At 41.9% G+C, this 17,103-nt stretch overlaps 2 protein-coding genes and 1 long non-coding RNA gene across 4 annotated transcripts; 1 reads left to right on the top strand and 2 right to left on the bottom strand.

Annotated features, from left to right (window-relative positions):
- Window positions 1-870: 870 nt before the first annotated feature.
- On the top strand, window positions 871-4,710 carry LOC6585330 (serine-rich adhesin for platelets). Of its 2 annotated transcripts, XM_044011459.1 has the most exons (4): window positions 871-1,124; window positions 1,184-1,330; window positions 1,394-3,922; window positions 4,121-4,710. In XM_044011459.1, the coding sequence occupies exons 1-4, from the start codon at window positions 914-916 to the stop codon at window positions 4,558-4,560; spliced, it is 3,327 nt and encodes a 1,108-aa protein (XP_043867394.1). In that variant the 5' UTR covers window positions 871-913; the 3' UTR covers window positions 4,561-4,710. The 2 variants fall into 2 exon arrangements, with proteins under 2 accessions (XP_043867394.1, XP_002010962.2); XM_002010926.4 differs by having other exon boundaries at window positions 872-1,124; window positions 1,394-4,710.
- A 181-nt stretch (window positions 4,711-4,891) lies between these two features.
- LOC6585331 (mucin-5AC) lies at window positions 4,892-6,391 on the bottom strand. Its single transcript, XM_002010927.4, has 3 exons — window positions 5,941-6,391; window positions 5,725-5,883; window positions 4,892-5,661 (listed from the first exon to the last, which is right to left on the bottom strand). Exons 1-3 carry the CDS (start codon window positions 6,287-6,289, stop codon window positions 4,928-4,930), a joined length of 1,242 nt encoding a protein of 413 aa, XP_002010963.1. The 5' UTR covers window positions 6,290-6,391; the 3' UTR covers window positions 4,892-4,927.
- Window positions 6,392-7,780: 1,389 nt separating this feature from the next.
- LOC26527689 lies at window positions 7,781-9,773 on the bottom strand. Its single transcript, XR_006357262.1, has 5 exons — window positions 9,270-9,773; window positions 8,474-8,543; window positions 8,349-8,405; window positions 7,995-8,286; window positions 7,781-7,934 (listed from the first exon to the last, which is right to left on the bottom strand). It is a non-coding gene; the product is annotated as an uncharacterized LOC26527689 (long non-coding RNA).
- Between the last annotated feature and the right edge of the window lie 7,330 nt (window positions 9,774-17,103).

Here is a 17,103-nt window from a genome sequence, read left to right as displayed (position 1 = left end):
CCAACATATTTTTGCCCTCCAGCTTGTGTTGAAAATGTGTTGAGTGATACAATTGATATTAAAAAAAGTGTATTCATTCCCCAAGCACCTTAATATTCCTGCAAGCAAGCTGTTTGAATCTTGATATTAGAAGGGCATATACATAATTCCCTTGTGCATTCCCATACTTAAACTTAGCTCATTTTGCTATCTAAGCAATCTTTGACATTTGATAATCCAGTATAATTATTTTTAGCTGGATGTATATCTTTTAGATCGTACTCGTTTCTTATAGAATAAAGCATGAGCTGCGTAAGGTAGGTACAGTTACTTCACAAGAACTTGGCATTTTCAAATACGATATACAAGATCGTATCAAGTAAATTGAATACCTTTACCATTTCATTTGATCGGTATTCAAATGTTATTATTAAACTGAATTTTCATTGGATCATCATAAACAATATTGAATGAGTGTGCACACTTTTTGGCTATCTGTTGACCTTGAGAAATAGTCTTTGGTATCGTCATGCGCTGCGTGCTTGCTTAGTTAATCATAATCGTATTCGTAATTTGCAAAATGTTCTCTGGACAAAAGCAAAAACAAATTAATTCACAAAATTTCCCATGGCGCAAAGTTTACGTTTAACACGAATAGCACTGATATAAGTACAGCTCGTCTTATTTCATAAGCTAACAATAACAAAATAAAAAGTATGTAATAAAAAGTAACACAAAAAACTTAAAAAACTTAACGTCTGGCTTTCAGCTAGAAGCGTTGATATAATTAATTACAGAAACAGAGCTCCAGACACGTAGACATTGCTATGATATGAGGGCATGTGGCACAAGTCCACGACAGGTTGCCGTCGTCATATAAAAAGTGCAGCCTGTTCGAGGCTAAGCCATAGTCGGACTGAGGATTGTCCACAAAATGCACGCGTTCTATTTGTTTGGATTGACGCTATTCACAGGCGCCTGGAGCTGGGGCTATGGCGGGCCCGACTATTACGGTTCACGGTGCGACCATCTGCAGTGCTCGGATGTCAAGGAGGAGGTCTGCGCTAAGATCGAAGGCGGACATCAGCGAGCGACCTTCGATAATGCCTGCGAGGCCCAGCGCTATAGCTGCCTAACGGGAAATTGTGCGTGCCACAAGGAATAATGTACGATTCGTCGACTATAATATTTGTTATCTCTTTAGATTGGCGCATACTGTACGACGGTCCCTGCGAGTGCCCCCTCAAGTGTCCACTTACGTGCAGTCCGATCTGTGCCACGCTTGAGAATACGCAGAAGTCATTTCAAAACCAATGCGAAATGCAGCAATTAATATGCCATACGAGCGAACGTGAGTATCAATTGCAATCAGTCCCCTTAACCTATCTCTAACTCTCTTCCCTATTCTCTTAAGCTTGGAGATACCTGCACGAAGGGCCATGCGCTGGCGAAGAGGCCATATATTCACCACAAGGACCTTTAATGAGAGCGAATCCATCCTATCCGCTTTATGCACCCCAACAGGCATATGGCCCACCTGCCTATGGATATCCCGCTTACGGACCCTATGCCTATCACCAACCAGCCTATGGACCCCCATTGCCAGTGGCTTACCCAAATCCCTATAGCCAGCAACGGGCAGCGGCTCAGCTGCAACCTTACCACGTATACATCTCGAGAGATGCTCTGCCCACAGAGTCAAGCGAAGCATTCGGGACAACGACAGCTCAATCGGCGGTTGAATCCTCAACTGAACCATCCACGAATGTAACAGATGCAAGCCTCTCTTCCGATGCAACGTCCGATCCTAGTACGATGAATGAGGAGAGACAGGCTTTAGTCCAGAGCTTAAGAAATGATATCAATGATGATTCTATCCCAGAGAATACAACTACTTCTGCTGCTTCTGAGTACAATTCGCCAACTGAAGCAGCCGTAAGTTCAGATGGAGCTGCAGACATAAAGGCATCTGACCCATACTCTCAGGAAACAACTACTGAATCTTCTGAAAGCTCGTCATCGGACTCTACGTCGGACTCTACATCACAGCCACAAGTCCAAAGCTTAAGCAGAGCTGCAGCTGTTGATCAGGAACCAGTAGATAGCTCCCCACAAGAAACAGATTCCACAACATATCCGACCTATGGGGCTGAAGATAAAAAGGCATCTGACCCATACTCTCAGGAAACAACTAGTGAATCGACTGAGAGCTCGACATCGGACTCTACGTCGGACTCTACATCAGAGCCACAAGTCCAAAGCTTAAGTAGAGCTGCAGCTGTGGATCAGGAACCAGTAGAAAGCTCCCCTCAAGAAACAAATTCCACAACATATCAGATCTATGGGGCTGAAGATAAAAAGGCATCTGATCCATACTCTCAGGAAACAACCACTGAATCGACTGAGAGTTCGACATCAGATTCTTCTTCAGAGCCACAAGTCCAAAGCTTAAGCAGAGCTGCAGCAGTGGATCAGGAACCAGTAGATAGCTCCCCTCAAGGAACTGATTCCACAACAGCATATCAGACCTATGGAGTTGAAGACAAAAATGCATCTGACCCATACTCTCAGGAAACGACTAGTGAATCGACTGACACCTCAACACCGGACGCTTCATCGGACTCTACATCAGAGCCACAAGTCCAAAGCTTAAGTAGAGCAGCAGCTATTGATCAGGAACCAGTAGATAGCTCCCCACAAGAAACAGATTCCACAACATATCCGACCAATGGGGCTGAAGATAAAAAGGCATCTGATCCATACTCTCAGGAAACAACCACTGAATCGACTGAGAGTTCGACATCAGATTCTTCTTCAGAGCCACAAGTCCAAAGCTTAAGCAGAGCTGCAGCAGTGGATCAGGAACCAGTAGATAGCTCCCCTCAAGAAACTGATTCCACAACAGCATATCAGACCTATGGTGTTGAAGACAAAAATGCATCTGACCCATACTCTCAGGAAACGACTAGTGAATCGACTGACACCTCAACACCGGACGCTTCATCGGACTCTACATCAGAGCCACAAGTCGAAAGCTTAAGTAGAGCAGCAGCTATTGATCAGGAACCAGTAGATAGCTCCCCACAAGAAACAGATTCCACAACATATCCGACCTATGCGGCTGAAGACAAAAATGCATCTGACCCATACTCTCAGGAAACAACTAGTGAAGCTTCTGAAAGCTCAACATCGGACTCCTTATCGGACACTACGTCGGACTCTACATCAGAGCCACAAGTCCAAAGCTTAAGTAGAGCAGCAGCTGTTGATCAGGAACCAGTAGATAGTTCCCCACAAGAAACTGATTCCACAACATATCAGACTTATGCGGCTGAAGACAAAAATGCATCTGACCCATACTCTCAGGAAACGCCTAGTGAATCGACTGACACCTCAACACCGGACGCTTCATCGGACTCTACATCAGAGCCACAAGTCCAAAGCTTAAGTAGAGCAGCAGCTGTTGATCAGGAACCAGTAGATAGTTCCCCACAAGAAACTGATTCCACAACATATCAGACTTATGCGGCTGAAGACAAAAATGCATCTGACCCATACTCTCAGGAAACGCCTAGTGAATCGACTGACACCTCAACACCGGACGCTTCATCGGACTCTACATCAGAGCCACAAGTCCTAAGCTTAAGTAGAGCAGCAGCTGTTGATCAGGAACCAGTAGATAGTTCCCCACAAGAAACTGATTCCACAACATATCAGACTTATGCGGCTGAAGACAAAAATGCATCTGACCCATACTCTCAGGAAACAACTAGTGAAGCTTCTGAAAGCTCGACTTCGGACTCCTTATCGGACACTACGTCGGACTCTACATCAGAACCACAAGTCCAAAGCTTAAGTAGAGCTGCAGCTATTGATCAGGAACCAGTAGATAGTTCCCCACAAGAAACTGATTCCACAACATATCAGACTTATGCGGCTGAAGATAAAAATGCATCTCAGGAAACAACTAGTGAAGCTTCTGAAAGCTCGACATCGGACTCCTTATCGGACACTACGTCGGACTCTATATCAGAACCACAAGTCCAAAGCTTAAGTAGAGCAGCAGCTGTTGATCAGGAACCAGTAGATAGTTCCCCACAAGAAACTGATTCCACAACATATCAGACTTATGCGGCTGAAGACAAAAATGCATCTGACCCATACTCTCACGAAACAACTAGTGAAGCTTCTGAAAGCTCGACATCGGACTCCTCATCGGACACTACGTCGGACTCTACATCTGAACCACAAGTTCAAAGCTTAAGCAAAGCTGCAGCTGTGGATCAGGAACCAGTAGATACCTCCCCACAAGGTTCCGAAGATGCCAACGATGCAACTCTGGATTCAACAACTGCTTCAGAAGACTTAACGATTGCAAACGTTGATGACAAGCAAGTACGAAATGTTGACGAAGCTACAGCAAACAATGCGACTGTTAACCAAGTGATTGTGCAAGTGTCCGAGAAGGATGACGTTCAAACGATTAAGATCAATAACACAAATACGAATCCAAGCCCAACATACATATTTTTGTTCCTCTCCAAGAGTTCAGCGCAAAAGGTTGATATACAAAAGAACTGAATTGACTGCAAACTATGAGATTTTCTACGATGCCAAAGTAATTTACGAAACCCAAACGATTCATAAGACTAAAAGCTTGACTATTTTAGATATTAAGAAAGAATCTTAAAATAACGAAAACTTTAATAAAAATCTTTTTTTTTACAATTATACCAACGATAATGATGGGATCTATGATGATGTTTACGGCTTGTTACACAAGCCTTATACAGTGAGCTCGACTTTTTCATGGGCTCAGGATGTAAAAGATCTGTAGGTCTGCTGAGTTATAGATCTATACCTAATGCTTTTGTAGCTCCCATTCTGTAATAATGAAATAGTCTAGAGGCGATTCGAGATTTCTATGGTCGTTTATTAACACTGTGGATCACTCTTTGACAACATCTGGTTTAGGATGAGGCTTTACAGGCGCAGGCTTTGGGGTAGTGCTAGAGGTATGAGACTGGAATTCTGTTGCATTGTGAGACACTGCCACGATTGCCTCAGTGGGGCTGGTGGATGCTGTGGGTAGAGTGGTGCCCGTAATGCTGTCTATAAAAGTAGCAGCGGTGGTGCTGGTGGTGGTGCTGGAGGTCGTGCTGGAGGTGGTGCTGGAGGTGGTGCCGTAGGGCATATACAAGAATTGGATTTCCTCTCGCTGAGTGGTTGTAGTTGTTGGTTTGGGTGTCGTTGTTGTTGTGGTGGTAGTGGTAGTGGTGCTAGGCGGCGTATCCGTCACAGTGCCCACACCAGGCACATAAAGCGACAGACTCGAGTCGGTTATGGCGCCATAATTATGGCCCACATCGGGTATATTGTAGACGCTGTAGGGATCGATGGCATGTGAGACGGAAACACCGGCATTGTCCCTGAAGTGGTGGAACTGCATGGGCACCGGCGTTGTGGTTGTAGTGGTGCTGGTGGTGCTGCTTGTTGGGGTCGAGCTGCTCGATTTATTTGCCAACATATAGTAGGTCTGCTTGCCCCGATTCGGTGTCGCTGCTGTTGTTGAGCTGTTGTTGATCTTGTGGCGGCGCTTGCCGTGCTTGCGCCTGCTCTTGCCTGAGGACTTCGATTTGGTTCTGCCCTGGCGACAGGGCCCCTTGTTCAGAATATGCATGACTAGAATGAGATATGACAGTTGAAAAAGGGTTTTCTTCAGTCTTCCATGTCTGTGCTATTCACCTTGCTTGGTCAGGCAGCCGCGTCGGTGCGCCTCGCACTCGTTTGCAAAGGTCACAGGCTGCTCGTTGTTGGCTGCCGCACAGACGGGGGCATACACTGTCGTACAGCGTGCAGTGTCGCACTGGGGCAAACAGCGCTCCAGTTCGATGGGCTCCAGCTCTGCGTGAAGACATCGATTCATATGGTGGCTCTGTTTCGTCTGTTTCGATCACTTACCTATGCCGTACTGAAAGAGCAGCTTCATATTGGCCGCCTCCAGCTTGCAGTCGTTTTCAAAGTAGAAGTACATGCTGCCATTGGTCGCGCACACCGGCTGTCCGCCCGAGCCGCACTTGGGCTGGTAGTCCACGTACTGAAAGTGAAAGTTACCCGGCTGCTGTTCGTTACCCTCTCCCAACATTTTGTCGTACTCGGCATTTCCATACTGAGCATCGTTGTAGCGCCAGTCGATTGGAGCCGGCAATGCTGCTCCTGCTCCAAGTGTGGTGGCCGCCACAGTTAGTAGATTTAGGAGTTGAGCTCCTAACACTGCACTCCAAAAGTCACACCGGAGCCGTTTCATCATTTCAGTTCTTACTGCACAGTCAGCTGCAGCCTCATTCAGTTTTATACTCTGATCCGTAAGGTTAGGTTTCGACTTATCTGCATTACGACGTGTCGATATGCGCAGCTCGCATCAATGCGATTCTCTACTCCACATTCTCCGAATGACTGGGCCAAGATTGCCGACCAACGAGGCCAATGTACGCCAACCAGTTGGCCATAGATAAACCCCGTGCGCGTATCTCTCCAGTTCGATGTGCTCTAGCATAGCTCTGCACTCTTAGTAAAAGCATAATCTTGGTCCACAGTGCCTCCTGTTGTTGTCATGGATTAGCCAAAGCTCCAGTTCCGCTTGAAAGTAGTTCCGTTTGTCATTCGTTAATTAATAGATAATTTGCTTAGATTCGACTCACACTTGTGTAATGTAACTCCATTTCAGTATTCAAAGCTTTACAAGATTTGCTTAAGCTTTTGTATAGTGTAGAAATTAGCTAAAGTTTGTATCTTCTTTCCCGTTCCACAATTAAGCTTTTGCAAGCTTCTGCTTTAGCTCCGACTCGTTCTGGTCTTTCGCTAAGCTGAGCTTCAAAAGCTTTCGGTGGTGAAAAGCTTTCTGTGCGCGTGTGCCATAAACCAATTTGCTATAATTCTCATCAAGCAAACTTTTTTTCGTTTTTTTTCACATCAATTAATTGAATTAGTTTTCAACAACTCAGAAACTTGAGGTGAGGTATAGCCGTAATCGCAATGCTCTGTCAAAGTGCTAAATTTTGTACATTTTTTTAAAGGTTTTATGTCAACACAAATTATAAACATTTATATCTATGTATATATAATAATGTTGAAGATATTTTGAGCCGATTTGCTACACCACCAAGAGGATGAGGAGGAATCACTATGGAATTTTTGGGATCTATTTATGGATCTATCTATGAATCTATGGATATGTCTGAGATTTATGGATGTGTCTAAGGATATCTCATGAGATCCATCTATGAATCTATGAATTTATCTATGAATTTAACTATGAATCTATGGATCTATCTGTCGATCTATCTATGCATTCTACTGATCTATTTATGGATCTGTGGATCTCTCTTTGGAATTTATCTATGGATCCATCTATAAATCTATCTAGTATCAAACTATGGATCTACTTATAGATCTATCTAGGGGAGTTTTTCTATGGACGCATCTATGAGACAAATAGGCTTATTTCTAAAATTAAGATTGTGAACAGCTAGTTTTACTGGTTTTGCTTAAGGATGTATTTAAGCTGAGCACATCCAAACTTCTATATTGGGAGAAACCAAAATACTCCTTTCCACACTTAATGGACCAGCATCGCAATTGCATATAAGCCTTAAATAATATTAAGCTAATTAAATGGAAAACTTCGATTGGCTTGATGCGATGTGACATTATCGAAACATTACACGTTAATCCACATGTGCTGTTCGGTGTTCGCTGTTGATGCTAATGAGATTTTGAATTGAAAACGAAAATATGCAGGTTTTTTTTTCTCATTTTCTATAGGTATTTATTTAAGTAGCACTTAGTACATCAATGTCCAATGTGTCGAACTGAGCGCGAGCTGCACGATGAAGTCAGGCAAGGCAATTATGACTTCTCTTAAGGTGGTGATAGTATCGTGGTACCGCTCAGATCTGTGGAAGACAATCTTGAATCTTGTTCTATATAGGTCTTTATACAAAGAGTTGACTTACCGGAACGTAATGCAGGCAGACAACGTTCGAGTGTAATGGGCGTACAAGTATTTTTATAGATTTAGCAGGCAGCTTCCTTCTTTAAGCAGTTCCAGATTATTTGATTTATATACATATAAATAATAATATTTCTAGATAATGATGACAGTATTTATCCATGTTGATTTTTATATTATTTATATGTATCAGGCAGTTATTTGGTATCAAGTAGTAAATACATTAATATGCAGCATGTTCATTTACAACCGACGCAAACTACGCGACCCCAATTCGAGGACGTGGTACCGTCAAGCTGGGGGAATCACATATTAAAATGTTATATTTGAATTGATCTCCTTTGGACAATATACTCACGTTATATGGAGTTTTTATTATGGTAAAATGAAACTTCTTTCAGCATACAGTCTCCTTCTGAACAAAAACAAATATTTTTATTTATATTTATATATTATTTGACTTGATCGGGTTTACAGACTTACCAAGTATCTTCGCTTAGGATATATATATTTAGTGTTTCAAACAGGCAAACCAAACACAGTAATGTTGATGCTGTTGAGGAGGATGGTGTTTAATCAATTGTTGCTCTTGCATTTTCAGTCAACCCTTTCGACAGCATTCCCTTCTCTCTCTCTCATTCTCTCACTCCCCACTAATCTCATTCATCTATATCTATTATTACACAACTTTAACCATTTATTCTTACTCAACCCGTGCTTCACTGATCATCATCTTTATTATCATTATTTATTCCCTATAAAATATATACTTTATATATACTTTTCTTGTTCTTATTTCTCTTTTCATTCTTGCTCAACTAGATTCTACGCTTTATTTCACACCTTTATTTATTTTCAATTATTTTCAATTATTTTCAGTTACCCCCTTTCAATAACACTCTCTTCCGTCTCACTCTTCTCTGCTTAACCTCAACCTCTATTCCCACCCACCTCGCTTCATCATTACTTATTCCCCATAGTTCCAAAACTTGTATTTCTAATTTTCTTATTATTGGATTATTTCAGATCCCTACCATATATAGTTGAAATGGATTGCCTTTAATCATTTTTATCCCATTCAATAGAATTCTCTTCCTTTTCATTCATCTCTCTTCATTATCATAACCTCTATTCACCCACTCAGCTCGCTTCATCGTCTATCATTGCATATTCCCTATATATGCAAAGCCTTTCTCACTTTCTTTTACACTTCTTTCCACTTCTCTTTTTACACTTAACTTAAGGTATTTGTTCCCCCCGCCACACCGATTATACTTACTTGAACTACTAACAAGGGCAGGTAGATGTGTATTGTTATAGGCGAATCTGATTTAAATAATCTGCTCCTCTCTCAGTTGTGAGGCAACAGCGCTCAGCTATTGGCATGTGTTGTCCGCTAGGGTACATGAGTCCCCCATACGACTAGCCTGGCATACTAACACATTTGCAGAACCTCGGTAAGTCCAGTGATAAAATTTTTTCGTCCCCTTTTGCACAATTAAACACAAATATCAATCAAGCAAACTCAATGTTTTTTCTTTTTTTGTTGAGTCACAATTTACAACATATTTCACGCTTTTCAATTTTGATTTTATTTTGCCGAAATACACAAATTTTGATAAACCGAAATGTTGCCGAAAAATGAATTTTTTTTGAAAAAAATTTGTTCGAGAGAAAATATATATTTTTATTTTATTTATTTATTTTTTTTCACTTTTAAATTTAGAGCCGAAAAATTTAGTTGTTTTCCAGAGGAGCTCTGGGGATAAACTGAAATAAATGTGAGCCGAGCAGAGGCTCCTAGCCTCAGAATCGCTTGCAAAGGTAACTAGATCCAAAAATGTATTTTATTCCTTTGCTAAGCTAACCTGATTCATGGAATTGCAATTGTTGCTTTGCAAAGGTAACTAGATTAAAAATGAAATTGTTGAGTTTTTCCTTATTTTATATTTTTTAGTGCTGACGTGTCCATTGTATACAAAATGTATACAGAAAGTAGGTGAGCATAAAGCGGATATAAAATGTCTATAAATTAATTGGAGTGTGATGTAAATTGGTTTTCATCAATCAATTAAATAAATCAATTTGTTGTTCGAAATATGAGTAGATTAGGATGAAACATGATTGCGATAGAAGAGCTATGAGCTATTTATAATGCACTGAGGGTCACCAGGTTTTTCAGCTCGAAAATCGTGCTGTCTGGGACCAAGTCGACCAGCATTCCGTGCTGCAACAAGCAGTCTGGATTACATTGGTATTTCCAGCGGATTCCCAGCCCTGTTTATAACATAAAGAGGTCAACATGTTGTTAGTAAGGAAAAGTCGCTCTTTTTTTCTGGCTTCCGAGTATAACACTTCCTTCAAATATGTCCCATGCATTCTAAGTGGAGGCATCGGATGTCTAGTTCCAGCTTCAGAATCAACGCCTCTCTCTCTCTCTTTGCCTCTAAGGGAAAAAGCTGCTATGGGGCAGATGCAGCTTGGTGAAGATCTGCACTGAGCAGGGAAACCATTCACTATATGGATGGTATTAGGAATGGGTATACTCTTCATGTAATATGCCCCTTGATCCATTATACATAGAGATATTTCTCAGTTCGTCAGCGGCTAGCACAGTTCCCCCAATAATAATAATAAAATTCAAAATGATGGTAATGATATTGTTAGTAATTGTGATGATAATAGTCTAATTTAATCCAACAACTTTTAGCTAACTAACGAATGAGCTCTAATAGCACCCGGAGCTGACCTACACTGAATTCAGCTAGCCCCTTGCTCGACTATCATCCGTCCTTTGCCGCACATCATAATCACATGTGTGCGCCCAATGAAGGCGAAGTAGAAGAAGAGAGAGAGAGAGAGAGAGAGAAGAGAGACAAACCCAGGAGCTAGCATGTAGCAACGCCTCAACTTATTATCGTGATAGCATTAGCAACCCCCAAAAATGTAGTTAGGAGTAGAAAAAAGAATACAGCCAATCGATCATGATTCAACGCTCGGAATTTGCGAAAGTCTCCCCAGCCGGGGCGCCCACAAATTGTATGAATTATTTAAATATTGATTTATTAGTTGAAATTTTTCATCTAATTTAATAGGGTGAACGGGGGCACAGGGCTAAGCGCATGGGTGAGTAGAGAGGGAGAGGGGAGAGTGGGGAAGGTAGATGGGAGATGTTTTTCGGCTGTTTCAGTTTTGCAGGCAATTTATGAGGGGGGGCACGGCATATGCTGCCATATTCTACGTGTGTGGCTTAGTATGTGTGTGTGTGTGTGTGCGAGTGTGAGTGTGCGTGTGTGTTTGTGTGTTGTGGCAGAGCATAAATGGAAAATTGAAAATTAAATGTGGGAAAAAGCTGCTGAGAAGCCTTTGACAAGAGTCAGAAACATGGAGGCAAATTGTTGTTGTTGTTGTTGCTTGGCTAAATGAAAACTCGTTTATTAATCTACTAGTGGTGTGTGTGTGCGTGTGTGTGTGTGTGTGTGTGTTTTCTGTGTGTTATGTTTGAGCTTTGACTGCTAACAAAGCACAGACGCCGTTTGCTTGGAGCAAATAGCAAAGGCTACAAATGTGCAATACCCGCACGGGACATACACCCACCCATGTCACACACACACACACACATGTGTATATGCAAAGTTTATATCGCGTCCGTTTTTGCACATTAATTTACTGACCTTTTTGTGCCTTTTTGCATAGTTTTCCAACTGAGGCCCAGGCACACCCACATCTAGATGTCAGCACACACCACATCCCCCACTCCCCTCCCCCCCCACCTAACCTTACCTAGTGTAGCAACTTCACATGGCTACACACACATACACACACACACACACACGCAGAGAACTTGAGCTCGTATCTGTTTCTTCTTGTTTGCGGTTAGCTGTGAACTGAGCGAGAGGCAAAGAAAAACTTCTTTTCTCTATGCGTGCTAGTATGTGTGTGTGTGTGTGTGCGTGTGTGTGAGGCTTGGCTGGGGGCTGGGGCTGTTCTTGTCCGCTTGTAACATATTACAGCGTATGATGAATGTGTGACATTTTTGCAGCTTGTTTGTTTGTTTATTGTTTGCGCTTTCTACTTTTAGTTTTGCTGTTATCCAGCAGGACAAACATACACTTACACATTTACACACACACACACACACATACACACACACACACACCCACACTGCGACATAGCTAAACCAATAAAGCATTAAAAGTCCACTGTATAAATATTGCTTGCAAATATGATACACTAGCAAATACTCAGTACATTAAATTGGGGAAAATGGGAAAATCTATCAGAGTTAATCAACACTGGTTAACTTAGAGTTCAAGAACTTACATTTGAAAGGATATATATTGCAAATATGTACAATATAGGCCCTATAGAATATATAGAACACATTCGAGAAGTTGCAAAGGATATAGCCTTTCTCTCTCTCTCTCTCTATCTCTTTCATTCTGTTTTCATATCCAATTGTTTTGCTCTCTGGATCTTATTTTCTCTCTCGCTCTCTTTTCGTTTTCTTACTCTTATTATCTCGTCCTCTCTTTTTTTTCTCTTTCTCTCTCTCTCTCTCTCCCTCTGTCTATCTCTTACTCTCTATTTATTGTTTCTGTCTCTACTTCTCTACCTTTTTCTCTTATTCCTTCTCCATTTCTGTCTCCATCTGCCTCTCGCTTTCTATCTCTCCTTATCTTTCTTTATGCTCTTTTGCTCTGTACTTTCAATCAATTTCCATTCCGTATCTTTCTTTTCCTCTTTCTTTCTCTCTCTCTCTCTCTCTCTCTCTCTCTCTCTCTGTCTCTAAATTTCTAAATTTCTCTCACTTCTTCCTTCTCTCTATCTCAATCTCGCCTTTTCTCTGCTTCCCCTTCTCTTCATCAGTCTCTATCCCTCCCTCTCACATTCTTTCGCTTGCACTCTCTTTCTCTCTACCTGCTGTTCCATGTCTCTGTCACTATTCTACCTTTTTCTTCTTCTCTCACTCTCCCATCCCCCTTCAACTACACATATTCAACATAGTATGTCTCTGTGTCTCCTTCCATTTCTCATTCTACTTACACAAAGAAGTCTTTCTCTCTCTCTCTTTCTCTATTGAGCTTGTACATTTATTTATGCATACAGGCTACAGCTACTTATTATAATTCTAGACTTGATACGGCATCTCGGCTATTCAAATGAGAATATCCTGTGCAGCACACAAAGGATGCTGCAGCATTCCGTTTATGGCAAAGGAATTGCAAATGTCACAGAGATAAATCAATTCAATCGGCTACTCCGATTGTCCTCTGTGCTCGCTGCGAGCCATCGACTGTAACTAGGCGACGCCTCAATGCAAATTATTCTTGAAATATAAATGAATCTCGTGTAATGAGCAGACCAAAATTAACTCATTTAATTGAACGCCCTTGACAACCGAGCGGGAGAATGCATTAAATCAAGTCAAGCTAAAAATGGCAACTGATTCGCATTGAGGGCGCATTTTAATGCATTTACAATTGACTGTGAGCATTTCGAGTGCAATTATCGCTCAAATGTCAAACAGAATTAAGCAAATCCGAGCTCTGGCGAATAATTGACAGGCAAATTACAGGTGAAGCTGCCCACTCACAGCAAAACATTAAAGCGCACACAGCGTTGATAAGGTTATTCATAATATGCAGATATGTGCATACTATGAATACATATAAACATATGTATATACAAGCTAAATACCGCTATGCTACGAAATTGGTGTGTTGGGAGAGTCCACAAGAAGCATTTGGGCTGCTTTGCTTAGGTCTGACTGACGTCATGTCTGACTGAAGGAGCTGGCCTAATTTGCTCATGTTGCCTACTTATATTGTGAAATACCTTACTTCGCATTTATCGTATCGTACTTTAAATGATCTAAACGTATTTATTGCTTTGTTCCTTCAAATGAATTTCCTTCTTCTCCTAGTGCTGGCAGTCTCATTCAGTATCGATTACATTCTACTTTAGTATCAATAAAACTATATATCGATAGTTATCTATTATGCTATCCCCTCTGTTTACCCTCTAAGTCAACCGGGTTTAGGCATACTTCAAGCAACCTCAAGCAAGCTGCAACCAATGGAATTCCAAAGCCCTGTATTTAGCCTCAATCACAGTGTGTATGGCTTAAGCACTCAAAATATCCGTATCATAGCATGCCATGCACACTGAAAAATTACCTCAAGTGCAAGTTTTGCCAGCGGCATCTTATGCCGCATCAGCAGCAACTGGAGCTGCTTCGCTATTGATGGACCGAACTGTGCAATTTAAGAATTTAAGAGCCCTTCAAACGATGGGGTTTACCTGAGACAACGTCATCCGGTAGCAGCGATTGCTCTGGGCCAGAGTCGATGCTTTCCAATCGTTTACATTGCGTCTGCCGGCAAGGGGAGTGTGCGGAGGAGGCTGCTTAGCAGCCACGGGCAGGCAAACATTTCGGTCGGACGTGGCTGCCTCGACACCGAATCACACACCAGAGTCGCAAAACAAAGCTGAGAACTTCACTTGGAGCATAGAATAGCTCTCGCATTCGGCAGGAGCGAAAACAAAGGATTCTCTACTCTGGACAAGAACTGCCTCGCGATGCTGAGGGAATGAGCCGGCAAAGTTTCCCCTTCCCACCCTCGGGCAGCATTCGATGCGAACCCGTCTCAAGGCCAGAGTCAAGGCAGAAGCTGCTCATATCGAGCCAAACTGAGTTCGCTCGGTATTTCAGATTGTTATCGCACATTCCTTAGCTTGAACTTAATGAAAATCATTAGCCAAACCCAATTTACGGTTACATCAATGGCGACCTGGTCTAGTCTATGTATTTGCCCTTCAATTTGGCTCAGTCAAGTGTGCAGTTGGCATACGAGTGGGGCTAGACTTGTTCGACTTTTTACAGTTCAGTGCAGTAAACAACATTTGCGAGCTCTTAGCACTCGGGCTGGCATATTTACCGCACGTGCCTTTGTCTGTGTTACTTTAATAAATTCCATTACACACGCATGCAGATTACTTTGTAAGCATAATACTAGAGAGAGAGAGAGAGAGAGAGAGTCAGAGGAAGTTAGACCGAGGTAGAGGAGAGGATTGTACAGGACCTTGAAGCCTGCACATGGCCAAGGCGCTTTCAGTTTTCCATAATGCGTAAGCCGTAAACTTCTCAAAGCTCTGACAGTTGCCTGTGTGTGTTCGCCTACATATGTGTGTGTGTGTCTGTGCTTGTGTCTGTTGTTGCAGTCTTTGGGCAACAGGCTTCAAAAACAGCTGCCAGCCAAAAGCTAATAGAGTGAAGCAACACTCGTTTATATTTCCTATTGACGATAGCAGTGAAAGCAAGCACTGAAGAAAATTTATTCCAGCTAGATACATTTAGCATATGTAGCGAGGCTTTACTGTGCTTAACTGCAACAGCAAGAGGTGTATATGGGTTCACAAAGTGTAAGAGCATCTTGGTTTTTTGCAATGCATGTCTGTTCTTCCTTCTGTACTTCCGTCCGTCTTTCTGTTTGTCCATCTAGCTGCACGTTCGTCCTTCCCTTCGTCCGTCTGCTCTTCCGTCCATCTACCCATTCAAGTTTCCGTCCGTAATTCCGATAATCTGCACGCCCGTTCGACTGTCCGTCCATCTGTCATCCATTCGTTCGCCTTCCTTCCGTCCGTTTGTCAGCCTGTCCGCCTAGCCGTTCATCCCTCCTTCTGGAAGCCACGCACAATATAAAGAAATCAGCCTGTCAGAACAGCTCGTAGAACCTAGATTATCCATTCTCTAAGCTCTAAGTCATTGTATCTTAGCTCACTCATAGAGTGGACCTCTTCGACTTTTCTATGCTCAACGCCCACATTTTGGTCCACTCAAATTAATAGATAGCATCGCATGCGCTGGATACCGTTTATTAAACTGTTAATTCATAAATTCGAACAAAAGTTTGGATCCACAAAAATTCACTCCAATTGGATGCATTGACTAGGGCAGGCGGAGATCTGGATCTGGTCCTGGATTCAGTTGTCATCCAATATGTCATCTTCCCCTTTATAGTCAACGAGCTCACTGGCTTCGGCTGCATCTATGGCTATGAATTGATCAACGGCCCCATTGGCATCGAGGTCTGAGTCATCGGCGATCTCCATGATCTCGAGAGTTGTGTCCGGAAACAGCAGCGGATCAACAATGTCGAGATCTGGCGGCGGCATTGTAATCGTTGGCACATTCGAATCCATGTCCTCGTTGGTCTGCACCAGCTCCTCCTCCTGCGACTGCAGCGTCATCATTATCAGCCTTGGCTTGTTCTGCGACAAGCGGAATATCTGGGGATCCGTTTGGGCAACCATTATTTAGTTTTCTTTCAAATCAAAATATACAATCGAACATAAAATTCTCAGGAAAAACAATACATATATTTGAAAATATATTTTCTCGTATAGACTTTAGGTGCACGCACGACTTGTCCCTGATCTCGAAACCGAAATAACAATTTATTATTTAAGCAAACAAATATTTAGTAATGTGAACACACATGTGTACTATGATTGCTCGCCTAGGTTTGCTTTCTATATGTCTCCAATATGTTCTCTGTATCTATTTAAGCATTCGTTGAGCAATACAGGTAAAGAGATTTTGATTATTTTTTTAGGGTCGCCTCACTGCTTATATGCCATACTATGTAGATCTGATAGACTACGTTTCCACACTTTACCATCAATAGATATTAAGAGCTGTCATCATTACTATTTACGTACATACATTTGGCGTAATTAACACATTGCATCTATTATAAACATAATCAAAATAATTGGAGGCAATAAAGTGGTATAATTTAATAATCATCACCATAACTGGTAGCCCCATCTCCATAATCACATCAAATTTGAAGCAAATTGTTTTCGATTATGCAGGAATAGGCAAAGACTTCTTGTCTTCCTCTGGCTTGCCAGCATTTGTATTCTTATCAGATATTTTTCACACTATATAACATTTGCGAGCCATTCTTAGCTTAAATTGGATGCAGAGTTCCTCTATTATTAAAAGGTTAGAAGGCTTCTTCGTCACTTTTAGCTTCCTCTTAAGTTTAGTTTATCGCCAATTTTAGCTTGAGAATTTGAAAGAGCTTCAATGGGGAGAAAGAAGA

This window comes from Drosophila mojavensis, unplaced genomic scaffold, assembly GCF_018153725.1.
Source record: "Drosophila mojavensis isolate 15081-1352.22 unplaced genomic scaffold, ASM1815372v1 contig_136, whole genome shotgun sequence".
Taxonomy (NCBI): Eukaryota; Metazoa; Arthropoda; class Insecta; order Diptera; family Drosophilidae; genus Drosophila; species Drosophila mojavensis.
Note: the sequence above shows the minus strand (reverse complement) of the source record. Positions and strands in the feature narration are given on the sequence as shown.